The sequence below is a fragment of the Zingiber officinale genome, chromosome 2B (genome assembly GCF_018446385.1).
Source record: "Zingiber officinale cultivar Zhangliang chromosome 2B, Zo_v1.1, whole genome shotgun sequence".
In the NCBI taxonomy this organism is placed as follows: domain Eukaryota; kingdom Viridiplantae; phylum Streptophyta; class Magnoliopsida; order Zingiberales; family Zingiberaceae; genus Zingiber; species Zingiber officinale.
This window is the reverse complement of record NC_055989.1, coordinates 102,205,231-102,230,171: the sequence shown is the minus strand read 5'-3', so window position 1 is coordinate 102,230,171 and position 24,941 is coordinate 102,205,231. Positions and strand designations below refer to the sequence as shown.

Genomic DNA, 24,941 nt, shown 5'->3' with positions numbered 1-24,941 from the left:
AACACTTTAGTAATAATGGAGAGAAACCTTAACAATTGTTGAAGTTTAGTTGGTTTTTCTTACTATTTTCCTTTTCTTTGAAATCTTATCTAAGCCACCTTTCAACCTTTTACTTGAAACCATTTTTTTCTTTGTTTTAATTCCTTTGACTCCAAGAAAATTTCCTTCACCAATTTCGAACTCTCCTTCAATTGAGTGTTGGACAGTTGGTTCATTAACTTGTAACCTCTCATCCACCATCTTAAACATACTAAACAAACCATATCTTTATCAACCTTGTAAGTGTTTTCCCTCTCCGCTGCCTTGGTAACCAATTGAACATACAACCCACTTAATTTTTTATATCGCAAATTGGTGTAAACTTTTGGATCCAAACTACCTTTGTTCGCAATTAAATCAATAACTCCAAAGTATCCATCTTTCGCTTTTCGTGTCCACCTTTTCAATATATACTCATTTGGGATCTTCATGATAGTTTTCATTGTAAATATTTTCAAAATATGAGAACACAAAATCCCACCAAAATCAAATTTTCTACAGCTACACTCAATTTTTTGACCCGATGAATCAAGTGTAACTATATGATGGTAACTCTTTTTGTGAGAAGTAATCTTGTATTTTGTATGTGATACAACATCCTCACAAATTTCTATACTAGAATCATGAGATTTGTACCACTCTTGTGTTGGTTGCTACTCGGAATATTGTACCGGTTCCCCTGTACAAAAATTTTGTACAAGTCCTGAACCTTTCCTAACAACCTATTGTGTTCTTTAGAAATTAAATTTAGAATCGCAAACAGAACTTAACATTATTGATTTCAAATTCAACTTATCTGTTCTTAGTGGTTTAGACTTGGATCGCAAACGATGCTTAACATTATTGATCCAAATTCACCCATGTTATAAATTCAATTAAATATTAATTTTAGAGATCGACTTCCAGGTTAAACATGGCTAGGCACTAGACCTTTTTGGGTATGGGAGCATCCACCACTTCCTAGACAAAGCCTTTCAATGAAATTTAATATTTAATTTCCTTATAGTAACCCTAGGTTTAACCAAAAAGAACAATCAAATCACAAGTTCGAAAAACAAAAGAAACACAATATCGAAAACATAAATTTGATTACCTAAATTCATTAGCCTCTTGTGTTTGGTATTTCAAGATCTAAATAAAAGGATGAACTAGTTATGATGCAGAAACTAATAACTAGTTATACCTTTTATAGCTTATAGACCTCACGATCTTTTGTCGTATTCCTCTTCTTATCTCGGACGTCGTGTGGGTAATGATCTACCGAGACGAGAATCCACCCAAGCCTCCTTCTTCTCCTTGCAAGTTTTGGCCACCAACAATCTCCTAGAGATGAAGAACTTCGACCACCAACCAAGCTCCAAGGGATGCTAGGGAACAATGTCTCCTATCTCTTCTTCTTCTCCAAGCAAAATCCAGCCACCAAGATCTCTCCAAGAAGATGATACCGCCGGCCACTTAAGAAGAAGAATAGAGGAAGAGGAAGAAGAGAGGGTCGGCCACCACCAAGAAAGAGAGGAATACTAGAGGATATCTTGTTGTGAGGTGAGGCACCTCTACCCTCGCTTTTATATTCCTTGGTCTTGACAAACAAGGAAAGTTTTAATAAAAACTTCCTTATTTTCCTTGCCATTGAAAGGAAAATTTAATTAAAAAAAAATTCCTTTTCTCTATCAATGTGGTTGTCCATATCAAATCCTCCAAGGAAGAAAAGTTTTAAACACAAAATTAAAACTTTCTAATTGTTTCCGGAAATTTTTAAAATAAAAATTTCTCTTTAAAAATTTCCTTCATGGTTGGTTATAAAAGTAACTTCTATAAATTAAAATCTCTATATTAAAACATGTGGATGATTACAAAAAGGAAAGTTTTCTCCAAAATTAAAATCTTCCTTTTAACTACAAATAAGGAAAGATATCAAATCTTTCTCTTAATATTTTGTAGAAACTATAAAAGGAAAGATTTAATTTTAAAACTCTCTTTTAAATCATGAGAATGGTTACAAAAAGAAAAGTTTTATCAAAAATTAAAATCTTCCTTTTAACTACAAATGAGGAAAGATATCAAACCTTTCTCTTAATCTTTTATAGAAAGCTATAAAAGGAAAGATTTAAATTTTAAAACCATGAGGATGGTTTAAAAAAGGAAAGTTTTATCAAAAATTAAAATCCTCCTTTTAACTACAAATAAGGAAAGATATCAAACATTTCTCTTAATCTTTTGTAGCAAGCTATAAAAGAAAAGATTTAAATTTTACACTCTCTTTTAAAACTATGGCTTTCACATAAGGAAAGATTTTAAATAAACTCCTTTTATTTAATTGTGACCGGGCACCTACTTGACCCATCCAACCTTGGTTTGGCCGACCCTAGTTTGGGCTCCAAGCTAAGCTTGGCCGACCATCTTAAGGTGGGTAAGAAGATGGGTATGAGTGAGTATAAGACTTTATAAATAAAAGGCTACGACAGGGACCAAGAGGAGGAATTGGTTTTGGTCTCCCGATGAACTTGAGTTTCCCGTGTTCGCCTCGAACACCCAACTCGAGTTCATCAATAATATCTCATTCCACTAAAGAGTTATTATTGAACTACCGCACCAATCCCATATTACTATATGGGCTCCTTCTTATCATCAGTATGTTAATCTCTCTGTGTTTAAAATATAGAATGTCTACTAATTAAATGAGTCACTGACAACTCACTTAATTAATATCTAGCTCCAAGAGTAGTACCACTCAACCTCATCGTCATGTCGGACTAAGTTCACCTGCAGGGTTTACATGACAATCATTATGAGCTCCTCTTGGAGACATCATCAACCTAGATTACTAGGACACAGTTTCATTCTATAATCAACAACACACCATATAAATAATACAATTTTCCAACTTATCAGACTTATTGATTTATCGAACTAAATCACACCCTTTGATAAATTAAAGAAATGAATATTGAGTATATGTGTTTGTTATTATATCACGATTAAGAGTACACACTTCCATAATAACAAAGGTCTTTTTCTTTTATGCAGTCAGTATAAAAAGAATCTACCTTAAATGGTCCTGCTCAATATACTCAGAGTGTACTAGTATAATTTTATAGTCAAGATAAACTAATACCAAATTACACTGCGACTATTCCAATGGTTTGTTCCTTTCCATCTTAGCCGTGAGCTTCTGTTTATAATTTATAAGGAATTGATAACATAATCTTCTTATTGTGACACCACGCACCATGTTATCTACAATATAAATTAATTGAACAACTACACTTAGCATATAAATGTAGACATTTGACCAATGTGATTCTTTATTTCAAAAATAAATGTTTACAAAAAGCTAGGTTTTTAGTATACACTCTAACATCTTGTTCAAAACACTTGTATGCCTCAGGAGTATAAATACAACTTGCATGCTTTAAAATTTCAATTGGATACACTAAACATGGAACACTTGTATTTGATCTAAAATATGCTTTTAACTCCTCATATCGACGATCATCAAGCAGTCTTTGGGAGTGATTGAAAAAGTCTAAAAACTTGTGTTAATAAGTGGCATACCTCTTCAAAAAACTATTCATGTTCTCACTTCTTTGGATTGTAATCATATCTGCACAAAATATTTATCGTCCATATACTAAAGCTCATTTTTCCTTTATGTAAAACAGACGTCTCAACCAATCATTGTCTTCAAGTGCATACTTGGTCAACATCATTTTCCAAGCTGAAATAAAATCTTTCTCTTCATCAAAATCATATATACATGAAGAAAAATCTTTAGTAAACTCTTTGAAATCAGAAAAAACTCCACTCAAATGTATTGCGATATTTTGGTAAATGTGTCAAATACACTAATGATGATGTGCTTTAGGCCATCTGGAAGCTAAAACTTTTACCATTGCTGCATTTTGATCTGTAAGAATAGTTATTGGTTTTTTCTCACACATAACTTTGGTAAATGTATCAAACAACCACTCAAACGTCAAAGATGTTTCATCATATAATAAAGCTGCACCAAAACTTATAGATTGCTTATGATGATTAACACCTACAAATAATGCAATTGGACGACCTTCATTATTCTTCCTGTAGGTTATGTCAAAGCAAACAACATCTCCAAAATTTTCATAATCAACTCTCATCTTAGCATCACACCAAAAAATATTAGTTATCAAATCATCTTCATCAACTTGAATAGCATAAAAAAAGTTGGGATCATCAAACTGCATTTTCTATAAAAATTCTAATACATCTCCTGTATCACCAACTCTCATATTTCTTGTTCTTTTAGATCGCAAGTAGTTTTTGTAATCTTCAGGAATAAAACCTAAATTCTCTCGCCCGCCTACTTGTCTCACCATAAGATTATGAGATGCTTTTGGGGGGGGGGGGGATTCCCACATCACTTGCCATCTCAATCTGTATCGCCGCAGAAGAAGATATATTTCTATAACATCTATAGACATGAGTTTTGTTTGGACTTGAAAAATAATGATTATGCTCTTTAACAAATTGCTCCACAGTCAAGTTGCCATTTTTTCGACAACTAATCTTCATTTTAGCCTCACAACCAAACCTTGTTTCAAGACTACTTGATTTCACATAAACATCTTATTTGTCTTTTCCCCTTTTACCTTACGCACTACAACAAAAAATTCTGTCAACTAATTTACCCGATTTATCATTGTGGCTTTTGCTCCTTATGTCAAATCCAACTTGTTTAGCATATTTCAAATAAAATTCATAAGTTTCCTCTTCTGTCTTAAATTCCATACCCATTTTTTGTATCAATTCTTTTGTGATAGATGGGTTAGAACTCATCAATAACATGGTAGAGTTCATACCCTCATTAATAACATCAAACTCATCATCCTGATAGTCTTTGTTTGCATCAAAAGTCAACCTACGACACAACTCGTAGATTCAACCAACGATAATTCCATGATAATTACAATTAGGCCTGAAAAAAAACAACAAAGAAATATATATTCATAATATAGGCGCAAAAAGAACTTATGCTTTATCAAGAAAATGAATTGGAGCAACCACTAAAGCAAGGAGTTCTCAAAGTAAGAACATATAATAGACTCGAATTTCTCTCATTAACTATAGATGTCTGAGTTAAAAAAAGCATGCTTTAGATCATTGAGGATGTTGACAAGTGGCTCATATTTGGATGAAGGGATGTCATGGAAGAAAAATCTGTTAAGATTTTTCGTAATAAAATTCTGTTAAGATTTTATATAACAGAATTTTGTTATGTTTTTCATAACAAATTCTGTTACGTTTTTACCGGGTCTGGGGGGTTTAGCAGTATTTATAGGGATCATTGTAAACCCATTGTAGATTAGAAAACACAAGAATCATTAGATGTGATTCTCTTGTGTAGAAGAGAATTCTAATAAAGCTTCGGCCGTTTTGTGGAGTAGGCAAGACGCCGAACCACGGTAACTCTTTTCTTTCTCTTCTTCTTCTCCTTCCTGGTGTTTGCTCTCTTTTGTGCGTCTTTGTCTTGTTGTTCCGTGCGATCTCTTTTCTCTCTTCCTCTTCTTCCGCGGTTCAGAAAGGTTGAGAGGTATTGCCCCCTCTTTGCACAACAATTGGTATCAGAGCTCCCGGTTTTTGGCAGATTTCTTCAACATGTCGGGGACGACTTCTGCGAAGTTTGATATGGTGAAGTTTGATGGAACCGGAAACTTTGGATTATGGCAGAGAAGGGTCAAGGACTTGTTGGTGCAACAAGGCATGGCGAAGGCGCTAGGAGAAAGAAAACCGGAAAGCATGGAGAAATCAGATTGGGAAGAACTTCAGGCGAAGGCAGTAGCAACAATCAGGCTTTATCTTACGGATGACGTGATGTACCATGTCATGGACGAAGAGTCACCGGTGACAGTTTGGCAAAAGCTGGAAAGCCGGTACATGTCAAAATCATTGACAAACAAGCTGTATCTCAAGCAGAAATTATTCGGGCTGAAGATGACAGAAGGAACCGATCTGAGCCAGCACATCAACGTATTCAACCAGATTGTAAGTGATCTGAAGCGGATTGATGTGAAGATCGAAGACGAAGACAAGGCGCTGATGTTGTTGAATTCTCTACCTTCATCTCCTACGTACGAGAATTTGGTTACTACTTTGATGTGGGGTAAGGAAACTCTCAAATTGGAGGAGATCACAAGTGCATTGCTAGGTTTTCACCAAAGGAAGAAAACAAGCGATGAAATTTCTGAAGGAGAAGGACTTGTGGTAAATAGCAACCAAGAGCGTAGTAGGAGCAAATCTCGACATGGATATGACAACAACAACAAGACTCATTCTAAGTCGAGAAGGAAGAAGGTGATCATGTGCTACAAATGTGGAGGTAAAGGTCATATCAAGAGAAATTGTCCAGAGATAAAGAAATATGTTGCAGAGAACAAAAGTAGTTCGGCAAAGTCTGCAAACATAGTTGAAGAAGAAAATTCAGAAAGCGGTGATGGAGATATGCTATCAGTTATGTTAAGTTCGGAGCAGCTGACGGATGCATGGATTTTAGACTCTGCATGTTCATATCACATGACTCCAAACAAGGATTGGTTTGACACCTATAGGGCAGTGGATTCTGGTTCAGTGTTGATGGGAAACGATGCATCATGCAAGGTTATCGGCATAGGGAATGTCAGAATCAAGATGTTTGATGGTGTGATCAGAACTTTATGTGATGTCAGATATATACCAGAGCTAAGGAAGAACTTGATCTCACTAGGCACACTGGATGGTATTGGTTGTAATTACAAATCAGTGAGCGGGGTGATGAAAGTCAGCAAGGGAGCTCTGACGGTAATGAAAGGACAAAAGGTAGCAGGAAACATCTACAAGTTGATAGGGACTACAGTTGTAGGTGGAGTCGCCTCGGTGGAGTCTGAATCAGATAGTACTGTCTTGTGGCATATGCGCCTAGGGCATATGGGTGAACGTGGGATGCTAGAACTTCACAAGAGAGATTTGTTGAAGGGTGTCAAAACGTGCAAGCTTGAATTCTGCAAATTTTGTGTTCTTGGGAAACAGAGCAAAGTGCAATTTAAGACGGCAACAAACAAGACGGAGGGGATTCTGGACTACGTACATACGGATCTCTGGGACCGGCCAGTGTAGCATCACGTGGAGGGCACTTGTATTTTGTGAGTTTTACTGATGATTTCTCACGAAAGGTATGGGTATACTTTATGCGTCACAAGTCAGAAACTTTTGCAAAGTTTAAATTGTGGAAAACTGAAGTAGAGAACCAGACCGGAAGGAAGATCAAATGCCTTAGGTCAGATAATGGGACTGAGTACACAGATTCAAAGTTTCAGAAATTCTGCAGCATGGGATAATGAGGCACTTCTCGGTTCGTAGGACACCTCAGCAGAATGGGGTAGCGAAAAGGTTGAACAGGACAATCATTGAGAAGGCAAGATGTCTCAGTGCAGGGCTTGCAAAGAATTTCTGGGCGAAGCGATTAACATGGCATGTTATCTCATTAATAGATCACCAAGGGCAGCACTAGAAGGCAAAGTATCAGAGGAAGTATGGACAGGGAATCAAGTAGATTACTCTCATCTTCGAGTTTTTGGATGTCCAGCCTATATGCATATATCTAGTGAGGAAAGATCAAAGCTGGATGCAAAGTCAAAGCAATGCATTTTTCTGGGCTATCAGAAAGGAGTTAAAGGCTTCAAGCTTTGGGATCCTAAGGCAAACAAGGTGGTGATCAGCAGAGATGTGGTGTTTGACGAGAAAGCTATGTTACAACGTACTCAGGAAGAAGGAAAGGAAACACCACAAAGCAACAAAGAGAAAGATATTGTGCAAGTGGAGCTAGAGACTCATGACTTCGATGATTCTAGCTCAGAGCACATGGAGCATCGCACTATAGCTAGTGGTAGAACGAGACGAGTCGTAAAATCACCCACTAGATACGGATTCGAAGACTTGGTATCTTATGCACTTACCACTAGTAGCGGAGACCCTACATCTTTTCAGGAGGCAATACATAGCTCTGAGAAGGACAGGTGGACGGGTGCTATGGCAGAGGAGATGGAGTCGTTGCATAAAAATCAAACGTGGGATCTAGTGGAACTTCCTGAAGGAGAGAAAGCTATAGGGTGCAAGTGGATATTCAAGAAGAAAGAAGCAATGTCAGAGGGAGAAGAAGTGAAGTTTAAGGCTCGGTTGGTAGCAAAGGGGTATTCACAAAGAAAGGGGATTGACTATGAAGAAATTTTCTCTCCAGTGGTAAGACATACGTCAATTAGAGCGGTATTAGCTTTGGTGGCACATCACGATTTGTATTTGGAGCAAATGGATGTGAAGACGGCATTTCTTCATGGAAATTTGGAGGAGCAGATTTTTATGTCACAACCTGAGGGATTTAGTCAGTCCGGACAAGAGCAGTTGGTTTGTAAGTTGAAGAAATCGCTCTATGGACTGAAACAATCTCCTAGGCAATGGTACAAACGTTTTGATTCATACATGATTCAAAACGGATATAGGAGATGCGAGTATGACTGCTGCATATATGTGAAGGGCCTTAAAGATGAATCACTGATTTTCTTACTACTATACGTAGATGACATGCTCATTGTTGCGAAGAAGATGAGAGAGGTTGACAAATTGAAGAGGCTACTGAGCAAGGAATTTGGCATGAAAGATTTGGGAGAGACCAAGAAGATTCTTGGGATGGAGATTCACAGGAATAGAGTTGCAGGGAGATTATGGTTGTCTCAACGTAGCTATGTGGAGAAGGTGTTGGATAGGTTCAACATGAAGAATGCAAAGTCGGTGAGCACACCCCTGGCGCATCACTTCAAGTTATCCAGTACACAGTGTCCAAAGACGGATGACGAGATCCAAGAGATGTCAAAGGTTCCTTATGCCAGTGCAGTTGGTTGTCTGATGTATGCCATGGTTTGCACGAGACCAGATTTGGCGCAAGTAGTTAGTATGGTAAGCAAGTTTCTCTCAAATCCTGGTCGACCACATTGGGATGCAGTGAAATGGATTTTCAGATACTTGAGAAATACAACTAATTATGGCATCATGTTCAGTAGACAACCGGAAGATCCTTTAGTTGCTGGGTACGTAGATGCAGACTATGCAGGAGATTTAGATAACAGGAGGTCTACTACAGGATACGTATTCACTGTGGCAGGAGGACCTATTTGTTGGAAATCTATGATACAATCTATTGTTGCATTGTCTACTACGGAATCCGAGTACATGGCAGCAGCTGAAGCAGCGAAGGAAGCTTTGTGGCTTACAGGGTTGGTCAGAGAACTGGGTGTTCAACAAGGTGGAGTCAAGTTGTTATGCGATAGTCAGAGTGCTATCTATTTGGCGAAGAATCAGGTGTATCATGCGAGAACCAAACACATTGATGTGAGGTTTCACAAGATCAGAGAGTTGATTGCTTCCGGGGAAATTCAACTTGAGAAGGTTCACACTGCAGACAATGCTGCAGATATGCTGACAAAGCCAGTGACCACAGAGAAGTTTAAGCATTGCTTGAACTTGATCCATATCTCTAGATGCTAGAGGAAGGAAGCCCAGACCCAGAGATCCAGATGGAGTTTTGTCCAGATATTCGTATTCTTCGAAGGGGTGAATATTCGCCAAGGTGGAGATTGTTGACGAGTGGCTCATATTTGGATGAAGGGATGTCATGGAAGAAAAATCTGTTAAGATTTTTCGTAATAAAATTCTGTTAAGATTTTATATAACAGAATTTTGTTATGTTTTTCATAACAAATTCTGTTACGTTTTTACCGGGTCTAGGGGGTTTAGCAGTATTTATAGGGATCATTGTAAACCCATTGTAGATTAGAAAACACAAGAATCATTAGATGTGATTCTCTTGTGTAGAAGAGAATTCTAATAAAGCTTCGGCCGTTTTGTGGAGTAGGCAAGTCGCCGAACCACGGTAACTCTTTTCTTTCTCTTCTTCTTCTCCTTCCTGGTGTTTGCTCTCTTTTGTGCGTCTTTGTCTTGTTGTTCCGCGCGATCTCTTTTCTCTCTTCCTCTTCTTCCGCGGTTCAGAAAGGTTGAGAGGTATTGCCCCCTCTTTGCACAACAGAGGAGTTCATTAACTATAGATCTTAAAGTAAGCTCTAAAAGTCTACCTCAAAATAATCTCATACCTACTGGTTGTTGAAGAAAGAAATTAGGGCACAATCACAACCTAGACAAGTATTTTAATTACCTATTGTAATAAATTAAATCCTATCTCCACTTATATAGGGTCAACATTTCATGCATATGCATTCAGGTAAAATACAATTTCACTTGAAAGGAGGGTATAAACTATAAATTTGAACCGAAGGTAAAGAGGAAAATAGAAGGACAATCAACACCAAATGTCTTGTTTGAAACACGGTGGAGCTACGACAACGGTGGAGGAACACGATGGAGATACGGAGCTGCTGGAGTCGACGAAGGGAGGGGACGGAGCTGTAGTGATTCAGTCAGTGGCGGACCACGTTGAAGATGTTGGAGTGGACGGAGATGATGGAGGACCACGTTGGAGATGGCGGAGATGGCTGCTGGGAGTCGCCGACGTCGATGCGGAGATGGCTGCTGGGAGTCACAGACACCGAAGGTATTTTAGGGCACAACACAGTAAAAGAACGGGGTGGATTTTGGGAGGATAAAGTAGAGTAACGCTTTTGACATTGTTTAAGTTTTTGGCGTTTAGTAAGTGGGACACCGGAACAGACAATTCTTGGGATAGAGGATTCGCCCTCTTAGAGCATCTATATCACATACTTTATTAAAAAAATTTATCATAAATTTTAAATAGGGTAATTAAAATTTTTTTACATTAATTATTCTATCTATTTCTTAAATTATGTATTTATGAACAGTACTTCTCTAAATATAGGAAATGAATTACATTCCCTAAATATTATAGAGAAGAGAGAAGAAATAGAGAAGTTGATATATGGTGTATTGAAAAATAGATATTTAAATTTAATAAAAAAAATTATCCTAAATTATGTATTTTGGATAGGAAAGCTGGTGTGGATGCTCTAACAAGTGACCCATCTAGTCCCACCAAATTTTTATTTTGTACAAGATCGGGAAATGTACATAATGGTCATTCTAGAATCTCAGCATCCTTTAGTTGTGCACCCCTTTTGGAAAAAAAAATTCCTACAAAATGTGCCATAGTTGGGAATCGAACCGTGGGTACCTGAGTAATAATCTGAATGTCATACCGCAGCACCATAACTCCGGGGCTAGGGTGCCATGTTCGGATTTGGATTGAATTTTTTTCTCCAAAAGGGGTGCACAACCAAAGAATGCTGGACTTCTAGGCTGTTCATCGTGCTCGCTTCCTGATTTATCCTGGTGGTTAGTCGAAAAATTCTGTGAAATCAAGTTGATCATCCTAGGAAGAAAAAAGGGAAACTAACTGGATTTATCAATAGTAGTCATTCATGATTTATCTAATCTGTGTTAGTCTAGAAATAAATTGACAACGAGTAAATCATCTTTTACCATATTAAGAGAGGTGTCAATTTGAATGGATTTGTATCAAGTTGAAGATTAATTATTATAAAAAAATCAATCCAAATTTAAATCCATACTTAAAATTTTTTAAATCTGAATCTAAATAACCCTATCAATCTGAATAACTTGTCCTACTAAAAGATAATTTTTTTTTATCATTTTCATATAATTTTTTATATTTATCTTAATATTTTATTTTGCTATATTTACATTAAAACATCTTTAATTTTTTTAAATAAAATTTAATTTAATCTATAAAAAAAACTCTCAAATTTTAATTTCCGATCAATCCGAATCAATCCAATTCACCCGAATCCGAAAACCCAATCAGGTCAATTCAGGTCAAATTGACCGGCGGAGTCCAAATTTCGCCCCCTTACTTTCGCCTCTTTAACCATCCTCTTTCATTTATTATTAAAAAACAACACTACGTCCCACGTCAATATATATCTATTTCCAAAACTTTTTTTTTAATACCAACTATGATCTATAATTATTATAATATTATCTAACGATCAATATTAATTAGAAATGAAATACTAGTTATATAATAGTTATATGATATTGGTGGGAGTTAGAATACTGTTATAATATAATATTAATAAAACACTTATGTTATAATAGTTACGAGTTATAACTGTTAAAATACAATATTTTTAGTATTGATCAAATTAAAATGATTATATTTTAACAACTATAAAATTATAACTATTATAATTATACATCTTGCTAAGCATAAAAAATAAAATAGTTTAAAAAAATATGTTGATGCAGAATGCACTGTTCTAATAATAAATGGAAGAGGAGTGATATTCTGATGACTCCAATAAAAAAGGTTCTTAACATGCCAAAAAGTTATACTTAGCAAAATGTTCCATACTAATGGATTTCAATTTTAATGTACAAGATCTTGCAATCCTTGTCAATGAAGCTCTAATAATTAGCATTATACAAGAAAAAGTTAATTATAGAAACTAATACAATCTAATTCGCGCTTCATGCACAATCTTGGAATTTGAGAAACATGGATCCCTTTTTTTTAATCCCTTCTCAGTAGCAGCAGCTAACAGAGTAGGTGGTGGTGATGACAGCAAGCGGTGCTAGAAAATCAGTTCTATGATAAAATAAAGCCCAGAGGCTGACATTTTTCATCAGTGCACAAAACTCTCAAAATGAGGAAAATTGACAGAGTTAAATTAATTCCATATTGGAGCATGCTGCTGGAACTTCAATCCAGGCGTTGCCGTGAAAATTTAAGGGAAATGCAAAATGAGAATATGCATATTTGGTGACGTAGAGACTACGTTCCAGTTGTTTTGCATCTTCAACGCTTCCAGAAACGACCATGCTGTTTCTGTTCTTGCATTTTCCTGCAAGAGCTCACAAATGTTTAGAAGAGATCTTGAGATGCTACTTCAATTAATGTAATTAATATACCAATAGGGGTTGATGCCAAACCTTGTCCCAACTAAAAAAAATCATTCACGTACATGTAACTTTCACCCTATTTAGATCTTTACCAATTAAATGCCTAAATAAAATCTTCGAATTCGTGACAATTATGTAAGGATGCTCACGTAATAAGACTAATTATAGTGAGCTGCCTAAAGACTGAATATAGATAAGATTTATTATATTTAATGCAAATGAAATGTAATGCTTGCCTTTGATATTCCTTTGAGCGTTCAATAAATTCAGTGGGTATATCATGACCTTGAAACGATGCCAGTACTTGTCTTATATCGGCTGGTCTGTGGAGAGCTACATCTGAAGGGGAAAAAAAAGAGAGTTCAGTTGCAAGAATCAATTAAATCAATCTCACAGCATCGTTGTTGGAGGGAATAGAAAGTTAATCAGAATTGCCTCGTACAATTAACGAGAACTTACATTCAAGAAAAGGAATAAGGTCTAGAAGTGCAGTGTCATCATTTTCTAGTTTCCAGGGTTTGATAGGCACACTATTTTCAGGCTGGAGGCAAGATTCAAGAGCATGACCACTGATATAAATTATACGTGATGGATCTCTGTTCAGCTTCGATAGATCCTGAAAGAATTCCAGTCTATCTTTAAGTAAAATGGAAGGAAGGGACTAAGCATGAACGGATCATAGAAGGAAAAATCAAATAATGATCACTTTAATAGCTAAAAAAAATATTTTGCTGACTATATTTCAACTTGATAGGAACTCTTAGATGCAAAATGCAACCTAACAATATAAAACCAGATGATAACATCCAAAGAAAATGATCTTTGATCCCATGCCTAGGCAAGATGAAATTATTAGACAGCAATTAAAAAAATCCACTTTAAAGTAATAGAGAATATGATTGAACTGATAACAGTTCAAAACAACGAAATATAATAATATCAGACAAAACAATAATAGAGCCAGTAAGGAAGATACCCGATAATGTTTTCCATTCACATATTTTGTTGCAGCTCTAGATAGCTTATGACGAATATATCCTTTCTGATCCAACCTTTCTATGACGGGATCTACATACTGGAAGAATATAATCAACCACGCATTATATAGGCACTACTGGACTGGAGCTACCAAGAAAGGAATTCAACTTACCATATTCAATTGATCGGAGTACACAACAATTTCATAAAGTTTTCCAAGATGTTCCAAGAAAGCATCAATACCGGGCCTTTTAAATGTTCTCCAGCCTCTGTCACGCTATCAGTAAGAAGCATAATCATTTATAAGATAGTTGCATACAGTGTCAATTAGTTGCTAATTATGTACCAGAGATTATTTTCATTTGTTATTTAGTTACAGAAGCTCTTCAAGAAGATTGATGTTAAAAAATATATACATATGGTGCATGCTCTGCAAATTGCAGCCTCGGTATTTTCAGTGATTCAGGTCATAGATTTCAATTGATCACATCGACTACAACAATAACAGTGATTAGTTGATAATGAATGGGAAAAAGAGTATTTACCTTAAAAAGAAATAGCATATTAATGTACATGGTTTTTAAAACACTGTTTTAAATCTGTTCACTCACTCAAAACTAGAAATTAAGTAGACAACAGAAAAGGAGTACACGGAAAGATGAAATGAACCATCAGACAAAACCCATAGACCACTGGTTCTATCAGGTTTTGTCTCCCTTCCTCTTTAACAATCAATCAGCATCAGATCTAATTATCCACCCTCACTATTTCCTCATGTGGCCCTACTTTCATTTATAGACTGCATGTCTGTTTTTATTTCGAGTCCAATTCAATTTTACCACTGTTGGTCATTTTCAAGTAGGCTAGTGATCAAATGCTGGTGGCAAATCAGGGCAACAATATATTTCACAAATGCTAGCCTTCCCTAGTCATTCCTTTTCACCTTCCTCTTCCCCATTGGTAGGGAAAATGAGGAAAGAGGACCTATGGAGCAACAACCTAACTATGATTATGTACTTCTAAACATGAACCTTACAACTGTGCTACTAACAAGCAGTACATACCAATCAGATTGGACTGCATGCTAGTAATAACCAGAAATATGAGTGATAGTCCAGGAAAACATTGAACACGGGATGATTAAGGATACTGTTAACCAAAGCACAAATCAGCTATCTCATACAGTTCTAGATAACATGGAAATGCTGCATATCTTTTCCAAATTCCTGATTGGTACTTGATAAACAAGCAGAAACTTTTGGGTAAACAGATCCAACACAGCTGTTGATAGTATATTCACGCCCAACCATTATCTAGAATGATATAAATAGACACATATGGGATAGAGATACCACCTTCCAGTCAGAGTACACGAGAGTCTCATTAAGATCTAGAACAAGAGTGAAAGCATGTTGTTCTTGAGGATGCAAATCAGGAAGCAACTTCTCTGATGAAGGTTCAGTAAATCCCTAAAACAAAAACATACAATTACAACAGAATGAAGCAACTATAATAACAAGAAAGTACTAACAATAAAAAAAATATCTACAAACCCGAACATGTTCTTCAGTTGCCCTCCTAAGATCCAGATAGAGATCCAAAGCTTTAACAGGAACTATAGATGGAAAAAATTATGAAGCAAAACAAGATTTTCCACATTTATCAAAACTTCATATAATAATATATGTATAGGAAAAAAAATCTAGCTATAAAAGAAAACAAAAATATTATGTTTCCAGCTACAATACAGGTGCTAGCAATTGCACATGGCCAGACGCTTTTAACTTTATAAGCTGATACACATGTTCACCAATCATTGAAGCACTATGACAGACTAAAGTTATACAAATACAAGAGAAAGAGAACCGTGAATAATGTAGTAATATTGTGTTGTTTATCCTTAAAATAACAAGCTCTAGTTGTTCCAAACAAAATATTTCTTACTTGATCCAGCTAAGAACATGTTCATCTTAAAATTCTAGGATAGTGAAGCTTGTTCTTTATGTTGTATTTTAGCTATCTAAAGCTAGCAATTTTCCTAATACTAAGAACCAGAACATAATAGATCAACACTTCTAATACATCTCTCTACCTTAACCAACCCACTTTATTTTCATAATCAAGCTTACCTTCTTGATAAAGGACATAGATGAGATTAGAACTTTTATTTTCATCCATCTACTAACTCTTGATAATGCAAAAAAATGTTACTGATGCGCTCAGTCTGCTGGTACGTGAATTAATAAAATCATCATGAAACCACATGCACTAGGAAGTGTTTTGCCTTCAATATAAAATAATTTTTAACCAAAATTTTAATAGCAACTGCTATTCAATTGTTAAATATAGGCTTAGCAAAAGCTTAAGATATTAACAAATAGTTCAATTTAAGGATTTACAGTTTAACATCCACCCCTCAAGATCAAAATGGATTTAGTTTGAGTGAACTGAATTAAAAGAGAATATGGGTCAAAGATGCATTGCCAAGTTTCACAAAATTCCTAGGAATTAAATAAGTAAAAAAAGCTAACATACAACTGACAGGTAGTATATTTCACTTAGCCAAAGAAAATTAAAGATTTAGCAAGGAAGATCAAAAGTCTACCTTTCATGGCTGTGGAATAGAGCAAATTGTTAAATTTCTGCAAGAGAGTAGGAAAGACAATAGAAAACTTATGTTAAATCAATAGAACCATTCATTTAGTCTGAAGACGACAAATTTTTTGATAGATTAATAGAAATTTTAGTTTGAAATGTTAGTGCATCTTTAAGATGACCTTTAAAATTTATTAAGAATCATGAAATATCAATTAATTATAACAAACCAGAAGATGATAAAAAGCAGAAATCCAAAGATTTTCCTTTTCTTTCATTTTTTACTTGAGAAAATAAAAGAAATTTATCTTTCCTAATTAAAACCTAAATATCAACCCCATAGCTTCACATGGCATACCAAAGGCAATGTGAATAAAGTCTATCTACAAAATTTTAACCTACATATCAATAAATTTTAGTGGTTCTCCAGGATTGTGACAACTTCTGTATACTGCATAAATCTATGATTGAGTATCAAAATCCCTACTGCTGAGCCCAAAAGCTAGGCACTGCTAACAATATGCATGAAAGATCCTAAATATCAAAAGAAAGGAAAACAATGATACATAGCTCAAACTGGACAGAAAAAGTATAAATATTTTCTAGAAGATAATAGCTTAGAATTAGAAAGACTTTCAAGAACATAGCTCAGGCATTAGAGCAAACCCAGTAAAGAATAGCCCAACCAAATTGGCCGACTCAGACCTCGTAGACTAAAGCAAGGAATCTATCTTGAGGCCACATCAAAGTTATCTTCTTGGTTTAGCTTGATGATATTTTAAATTACAAACGAAATTTTATAAATCCCATATATTCAAACTTTGATGTATCAAATAGCTAAAAGGGGACCCTTGGCGCAACAGTAAAGTTGTTGCTTTGTGATCAAAAGGTCATGAGTTCGAATCCTGAAAATAGTCTCTTGCAAAAAGTAGGGTAAGGCTACGTACAATAGATCCTTTCCCGAGATCCTACATGGCAGGAGCTTCGTGCACCGGGCTGCCTTTTTTTTTTATGTATCAAATAGCTAAGATCATTTGCATATAAATCTTAGTTCTAGAATCCATCATTTACAACACAAAGTATCCTGAGGTTATGTAGCATTTTGATGTATCTAGAAGTTATATTTTATACATAAAAAAGAATCTTGCAAAACTTAAGCAAGCTACATGGAACTACTTTGGTTTGTAAAGTATCATTTCGACAAAACCATAAAGATTAGCATAAAATGGCACAAAGAAAATCTAATCCAGTTCCTTGAATAATTCACTCACTTGGAGAGTGGATTCATCATCTTCTCCTCTTGAACCTTTTGCCGTCTCTCGCAATGTATTTGCCTTGTGTTCCAATTCTTCTAAAGAATATGCTGTAATCAAAAGATACAATCAACACAGCATAACTTAATTGAAGGAATGAGAACTATAGGTCTTTCTCAGAAAGTAAGGTTAGAGAATATAATGAATTTTTGTACAAGATAGTGTTCAACTTTTGCAAATGAAAAAGTCTTTAATAAAATGATATAAAATATTAGAATTGGCTAATTCAAACAATGAAGCATACCAATCCAAAAAAATTAACATTTTCTAGAGTATTGATTCCAGAATAACAATAGGAGAGATGATAGCTGCACGAAGGAAAAGCACAAGAAAAAAAAAACCTAAGGAAGAGAAGAAGACAAGGAAGATAAAAGGAATATAAAGGGGGAACATGTGGAGAGAAAATATAGAGAAAAGCAAGAGAGATTTGGGAGAGAAAGCACAGTAATCTTTTTCCTGATATGTAGCTTCAACAGTAATTTTAGAGGAGAGCCCAGATTTGATCTAGTCAGACAAGTGACTGCAGAAAGTGAGAATTTAGAATCTAGATTCTACAGTTTCGTGATATTTGAATATCTTTCAATGTAATTGAGACATAGAATTGGCCCTTCATGAAATACTTACTATCGACCTTTGATCCACATTAAGCGAGTAACATTATGATGTAGCCCAACAGAAATAAACAAATTGTGCATGGTTAAAGTTCTACAGTTAAAAATAGTTAAATTTTCGCTGGCATCATAAATTGTATTTTGACAAACTTAGCCATAAGCTTAATGAAGTGCTCCTATAGGAAAAAGCTGCCTAAGATGATGAAGTGGTCATTAAGCCTCAAATACAATAGACTAGAAATCATTCTAAGTTAAGTAAGACTGACTAGGAAGTGAGTCAAGCCTTAACTGGGGATTCTGATACTCCACTCTAATATGAGAACGGAAATTATGAGCTAATGTGAGTTTAAAGATTGAGATGAGTAAAAAAAAAAAGGGCAGCCCAATGCACGAAGCTCCCGCCATGGGGGGTCCCGGGGAAGAATCCATTGTACACAGTTTGCAAAAGGTTGTTTCCAGGATACGAACTCGTGACCTTTTGGTCACAAAGCAACAACTTTACCGTTACGCCAAGGCTACCCTTCAAAAAAGATTGAGATGAGTCTTGTCTCAAAATGCAACTTTAAACATATTAGACCAATGCCCAAGCTTCTAACAGTTTTTCCAAGCAGTGATGGCCCATGACAAAGTAAATATTTGAGAAATAATTTTGACTATGATCTTGTAACGCATTAAATATGCCTGTCAGACCACACTACAGTTATTTATATTTCTAATTCAACAAGTTATATCCTGCATCTTGACTTGAGCATGAGGTTAACTTAGCATTCCGCTATTCATGCCCTCTGAGCCTCCCTGCACTTTGCAATTAGTATGCGGTAATATGTGGTGTATCCACACTAATGTCATTGAAATTTGTTATGCAGAGTTATATGTAAATCCATCTGTGGTTGTAATATAATCAAATTAGCACATAAATTATGCTGATGAAGCAGTTAAGTCAATGGGTATCTTGCATATATTTTATGTGGTCGTACATTTCAGTTTTAGATTCAGATCCTAGCTTAACATACCTATCCAACAATTTAGTTGCTGTAGAGCTATTTCTAAAATTTATTTGGGTAAAAAGCTTAATGTGTATGTTCAAATGTATCGCCTTGCATCATCAGATAATTTGATTTTCTAGGTACACAGCATCTTTTTCTTGATGCTCCAATTTTGAAGCACGACAACTTCTTCGACGCTGAATGAGATTTTCCCTCGGAAATGAGTAGTATTTCTAAATTTAATAGAATTTCTTCAATATATATAATCATAAATTTTCATGAAACATAAAAGATAAAATCTCCCATAGAATCGATTCCGACTCGGAAAAAGGAATAAAGTTGCGCACCATAAGTGACGTAGGCGGTGGTTCCGACGGCGGCAGTGAGAGCTGCAACTGATCCATACTTGAGGAGACCCCATGACCGGCGTGCAGCCCCGGAAGAGGGAGGCGGCGGCGACGGTGGCTGAATAGGGGAAGATAACGAGGAGGGTTGGTCGCTGAAGAGAGCGTCGGAGGAGGAGAGGGGCTCCTTAGGAGGGGCGGCGGAGACATTTAGGGTCCTGTGCTCTATCCGAAACTTCGCGAGAAGAGAGAGTGAGCGGGATCGAGCGAAGCGAAAAGCCATGGCGAAAGAAACGAGCTCCGAGATCGACTCGAAAGGGTTTTTGAACGGGTTAGAACTCTCATTGCTTTGCTTTTTAACTGTCATGTGGAAGAAATTTATATATTCCATATTAGAGAAAAAAATATTTACGTTCATTTATTCATATAACAATTTTCTAATTAAAAAATTAGAATTATTTTTTTTTTTAAAAAATATCTATTTAAAAGATATAAGTATTCAAAATTTGTTTTGCCCTATCAAATTGGTTTAGTTAAATTTTAAGTTCGACATGAATCAATCACATTAATAGGACCTAGATAAATTAAATGTTTATAAATAAATTTGTTGTTAAATTTGATAAGAATTTATTTATATTTATTTAATATATATATATAAATTGATAAATGAGTTTATTGTTCAACTTGATAAGAATATATATATATATATATAAAAGTCTGAATAAGTATTAAATTAAATGAATAAGTTTAAACTGATAAATGAGTTTATTGTTCAACTTGATAAGAATTTATTTATATTTATTTAATATATATATAAAAGTTTGAATAAGTATTGAATTAAATGAACAAGTTTAAATATAAATATATTTAAATAGCTAATGATGGACAAAAATTATGAATTATTCTTAAACATTAATCATAAATATGATTCATGAATAAAATTTGTAAATCATATTTATCAATAAATTTAATAATTAATCAAATACAATCAAATAAATTTGAATTAATATTTCGATATCTAAATGAAAACAAATCAAACTCAAGCTAACCTTGAACTAAGCTAAGCTTAAATAATCATTTCAAGAACTTAATTTATTTTAGATTTGGCTGAAAGCATATGCACTCGGAGATTTATAACATGCGATTTATGATATAAATTTTTCAATATAAACTTCTTCTTCATTATATATGTGGGTTTTATAATTTTTTTTATAAATCTGTATCAAAATCTTATAACCAAATTTATAAAAAAATAATGAAGAGAAGATGGAGAGAGGATTTTAAAAGAAATTAGGTTTTTAAGATAGATTTTACGACAATGGAGAGAGGTTTTTAAAAAGAATAAAGTTTTTAATTTTTGAGGTGACGGAATATAAACCTTTTCAAGAGGTTTACGGATGCCCTAAGCTAGATTACCTTATCAAATAACTTTCAACACGAGCTTGGCTAGTTTGCAATCCTACACATTACAAAATGTAAAGGGCAATATATAAGTCATCCAAAAATTGGGAATTACATATATCAAAATAATCGAGTTCTGATACAAAGAAGAAGTGAACCGCACGAGGGCGAATTAGAACAAGCCTCTGCTAAATTAAACACTAGAAGGGTATTCCAAATACCAAGCGTTCGATTTACACAGACATGGGATGGGATAAACGGGGAATTACAAGGCCAATGAATATCAACAATAGTTTTACAGAAACATGGAATATAAGGCACGGATTAGCTTGTAGAACTTATGAATGAATTGTTCCTTGATTGGAAGAACGATGAAGTCAAGCAATGGGTCATTTGGGATAAAGGACCTCTCTGTTCAGCAAGCTCGTGAATATCCCTGACGATGTCAAAAACAGCATCAGGTTGTGCCAGTTTCAGCGCATTTTCAGACATTTTCTTCAACACATCTGATTCAGGGCCAAACCAGCTAGCAACAAGGCTGGCGGTTTGCTTTGAACTCTTTGAGAATACGCCGGCGCCATTGTCGACCACATAAGGGACATTTCCAACCTCCTACAATCAAGATAATAGTAGTTTCAGCAGAGATTTGTTGCATGTGACAATTCATTTTGTTCAAGAACCATAAATTGTTATATATATTATTTGAATGCGCTAAATTCAAATGCTTATGTGCAAACAAACCTGTCCAGGAATGAAGTCGTTTAAGATTATAGGGAGTCCCCTTATCAAAGCCTCGGCGATTGTGCCAGGTCCAGCCTGACATGAGAAACATGGATCAAAATAGAAATAATTAGCACCACAGACAAGATTAATTCAAATGAATTCATGGATGAAATGCATAAATCTAAGAGTAGCCCAAACCTTTGTTATAATGCAATCACAAGCTCCCATATATTTCTCCATTTGGGTTACAAACCCCATTATCTATCATAATCAAATAAAACAAATTGAAAGGAGAGAAAAAACACATTATGGAATTGTTTTGGATATTTAACACTCGTACCTTCACAGGGATTTTCCATGGAATCTCCGAGAGTGTTGCACTTAGAGTTTTGTTTCGGCCACAAATGACGACAAGTTGCCCAATTGGTTTTCCATTCTCCTTGTCGAATAGTGATTCGCCAAGAGCCTTTGCAGTCTTTTTGACTGGTCCCATTCCTTCACCTCCTCCCATCAGTAAGACAGCAGGGAGATCAGCATCCATCTCAAGTTCTTTTCTCAATTCATCCTATTAGGAAACAAAAGGGACTTAAATTTTCAAAGCAGGAGACAAAGCATGCGTGGTAATCCCTCATGACAAACCTTGACAAGAATGGCACGACAAAAGGAAGGTCTGATGGGCAAACCAGATACATGGATCTGAGAAGGCTGTAGGCCAACCAATGCAGCCCTCTTTGCTACTTCCTCAGACGGGCAGTAGCATCTGTTGACATCAGAGTGGAACCTGATCCAACCGATAGAACTTCAGCCAAATTCATTCACAGGGCATGCTTATTCAAAGGTCAAATTAAGATGCAAGATAAATGTAGTAGTTAAGCTACACACACCACGTAGGATGACAAGTGTTGAGGTCGGTGATGATGGTAACAAAAACAACTCTCTTTTGAAGGTTCTGCCATTGTAGCACCCACAAAGGAATGTGCTGCATAAGTGGATGGACACTGATTATAATATCTGGCTTGTACTTCTTCAGACCGGCCTCCACTTTCCTTCAGTCATTAAACAGCAACTAATAACTGAATGCAAAGGAACTTCTCTATGCAAATTGTTTAGTGCTTTGGAATTATTGGGTAAGAGAACAAAGAGTTGTGTTTGCAAAATTGAATCTTAAATTTATAAATTAAGAGTATGAGCAAGATTATGATACAAAATGGGTACTAGAAAACCAGTAACATGAGGGCATGAAATTTCCATACGTATGTGGATCTATGTCAGCAGTAGAATCGCTGTGGATAAGGATAAAGAAACAATCCATACTTGGTGTGTAATGATGCAATAGCAGCAAGATAGATGTTATGGATCCAACGAGGTGAGGTCCCGTGAAAGGCCATCCTCCATAGCTGCACATGCTTCACCATGAATTTGTAGGACCTCTCCATGTCATTCAACGGCCAACCTGCGTGTTCTGTGAACAAATCCTTCACGAACACCTGCACATTAAGAATTAAGATAAGAATAACAAATTGCAAATCTAGCTCCTGTTTTATCGGTTCTCTTGATGTGTTTAGAGTATGCCACAGACAAGCATAGGTAGAAAGATATCTACAAACCCATTGATACAATGAGACGAAACCAGAGGGAAATTTTGATCATTTTTGGAGAGTGAATTGGAAAGAAAATAATGAAATGCCTAGATCATCAATTCTAGATGCAGAAGACTAATCAGCCAAGAATAAATTTGCAGAGGAAAAACTTAAAATTGAAATCGTAATAAAAAAGGACGACAAAATGAAGGAGCCATCTTTATTCTTTAATCGACTGGGAAATCCACAATGCATGAAGAAGATCGGCGCAATACCGAACCTTGTACTCGTCGCCGAACTCAATACGGAAGGCGTCGCGGATTGCCTCAGCAGAAGCGCGATGGCCACCGCCGGTGTCGCTCATGAGGATGAGCACGTTCTTGGTGCGATCTGCCCCGATCTGGGCCATCTCCACGGTGCCCTCCTCCTCCTCCCAGAACATCGTCTCGTCATCGTCGCCTAAGACAACCGCCCTGGAGACGAGACGATCGTCGTCGCACGAGAAACTCTTGGTCCTCTTCCGCTTCAGCTGCTTCCTCTCGAACGACTGGGCGCGGTGAGCCCGCATTTTCTCCATCACGATCTCCTTAATCGACTTCCGGGGTGTCACCGCCGTAGACTCCATGGTTTCAGTCACTTACTCCGACTCCCGGCGGTGGAAGAAGGATAGGGCCACGAGCGGGCGGCGACACCACCGAGAGATAGACACAAATGAGGGACTGATGATGAAGGCGAATGGACGAGGAGAAGCATGACACGATGTGGTGTTTTATAGGCATCATGGAGGACTCGACGGGGGAGAATGGAAGAGCGAAGGATGGCGTAGCTGGCACAGCGAAGGCTGGTAGCTATTTTCGGCCATTGGAAGGAGGGGAGAGCAGAAGGCGGAGGAGCTCGTGGCTGTAGCGAAGCTTCTGCCTAAAAATATCGAAGGGTGTAATTCTCAAATATCTCTTTTAACGTGGCCAATATGTGAATCTCGTAACCAAAGCTAGATTAACTCGAGTCTAAACTTCACAAGTTGCTCATTTAACCTTTAACTTAGGGCAAATGTCAAAAGACATCCCACGGCGAGGCGTTTTACCCATGCGGCGGGGCTGGAATATAGAATCAGTATAAATTGAATACTTGTATAAAAAAAATCAAAAAGACATTTCCTCTTTCATATTATTAGAACAGCATCTCATCTCATATCGATATTTTTGTTTTTTCGAAACTACTCTTGCTTTTGAAGTTGGTATAGCGGCTACGAGGTGCTACTCAATTATATCCGAGAGCTACTATATAATTTTATAGAACATTAATAATCACCTTATAATTTAGTAGCTATAGTTCTGATTAACATTATAATATAGCACTTATCTCTAGTCAATATTATATTATAATAATATTTTAACTTTATAGATACTAATAACATTGT

At 36.0% G+C, this 24,941-nt stretch overlaps 2 protein-coding genes across 2 annotated transcripts; both read right to left on the bottom strand.

The window, feature by feature from the left end:
- Nucleotides 1-12,609: 12,609 nt before the first annotated feature.
- LOC122046549 (mitochondrial import inner membrane translocase subunit TIM50-like) lies at nucleotides 12,610-20,185 on the bottom strand. The gene is made up of 10 exons (XM_042607298.1): nucleotides 19,821-20,185; nucleotides 17,835-17,926; nucleotides 16,574-16,610; nucleotides 15,522-15,583; nucleotides 15,324-15,437; nucleotides 14,141-14,245; nucleotides 13,967-14,065; nucleotides 13,450-13,606; nucleotides 13,227-13,329; nucleotides 12,610-12,932 (listed from the first exon to the last, which is right to left on the bottom strand). The coding sequence occupies exons 1-10, from the start codon at nucleotides 20,182-20,184 to the stop codon at nucleotides 12,887-12,889; spliced, it is 1,179 nt and encodes a 392-aa protein (XP_042463232.1). The 5' UTR covers nucleotide 20,185; the 3' UTR covers nucleotides 12,610-12,886.
- Nucleotides 20,186-21,307: 1,122 nt separating this feature from the next.
- On the bottom strand, nucleotides 21,308-24,448 carry LOC122046547 (probable monogalactosyldiacylglycerol synthase 3, chloroplastic). The gene is made up of 8 exons (XM_042607297.1): nucleotides 23,802-24,448; nucleotides 23,256-23,428; nucleotides 22,826-22,987; nucleotides 22,581-22,722; nucleotides 22,282-22,506; nucleotides 22,140-22,202; nucleotides 21,960-22,034; nucleotides 21,308-21,830 (listed from the first exon to the last, which is right to left on the bottom strand). Exons 1-8 carry the CDS (start codon nucleotides 24,144-24,146, stop codon nucleotides 21,543-21,545), a joined length of 1,473 nt encoding a protein of 490 aa, XP_042463231.1. The 5' UTR covers nucleotides 24,147-24,448; the 3' UTR covers nucleotides 21,308-21,542.
- Nucleotides 24,449-24,941: the final 493 nt, after the last annotated feature.

Bases quoted from the DNA above. Each gene is read 5' to 3' on its own strand.
- LOC122046547 (XM_042607297.1), bottom strand. From the start codon at position 24,146: ATGGAGTCTACGGCGGTGACACCCCGGAAGTCGATTAAGGAGATCGTG. The intron at 22,723-22,825 runs GTGTGTGTAGCT...CGGTTGGATCAG, and splicing joins AACACTTGTCATCCTACGTG to GTTCCACTCTGATGTCAACA. The intron at 21,831-21,959 runs GTTTGTTTGCAC...TCTTGATTGTAG, and splicing joins ACGACTTCATTCCTGGACAG to GAGGTTGGAAATGTCCCTTA.
- LOC122046549 (XM_042607298.1), bottom strand. From the start codon at position 20,184: ATGACAGTTAAAAAGCAAAGCAATGAGAGTTCTAACCCGTTCAAAAAC. The intron at 15,438-15,521 runs GTTTGTAGATAT...TTTTTGTTTTAG, and splicing joins CAACTGAAGAACATGTTCGG to GGATTTACTGAACCTTCATC. The intron at 13,607-13,966 runs GTATCTTCCTTA...GAATTCTTTCAG, and splicing joins TGAATGGAAAACATTATCGG to GATCTATCGAAGCTGAACAG.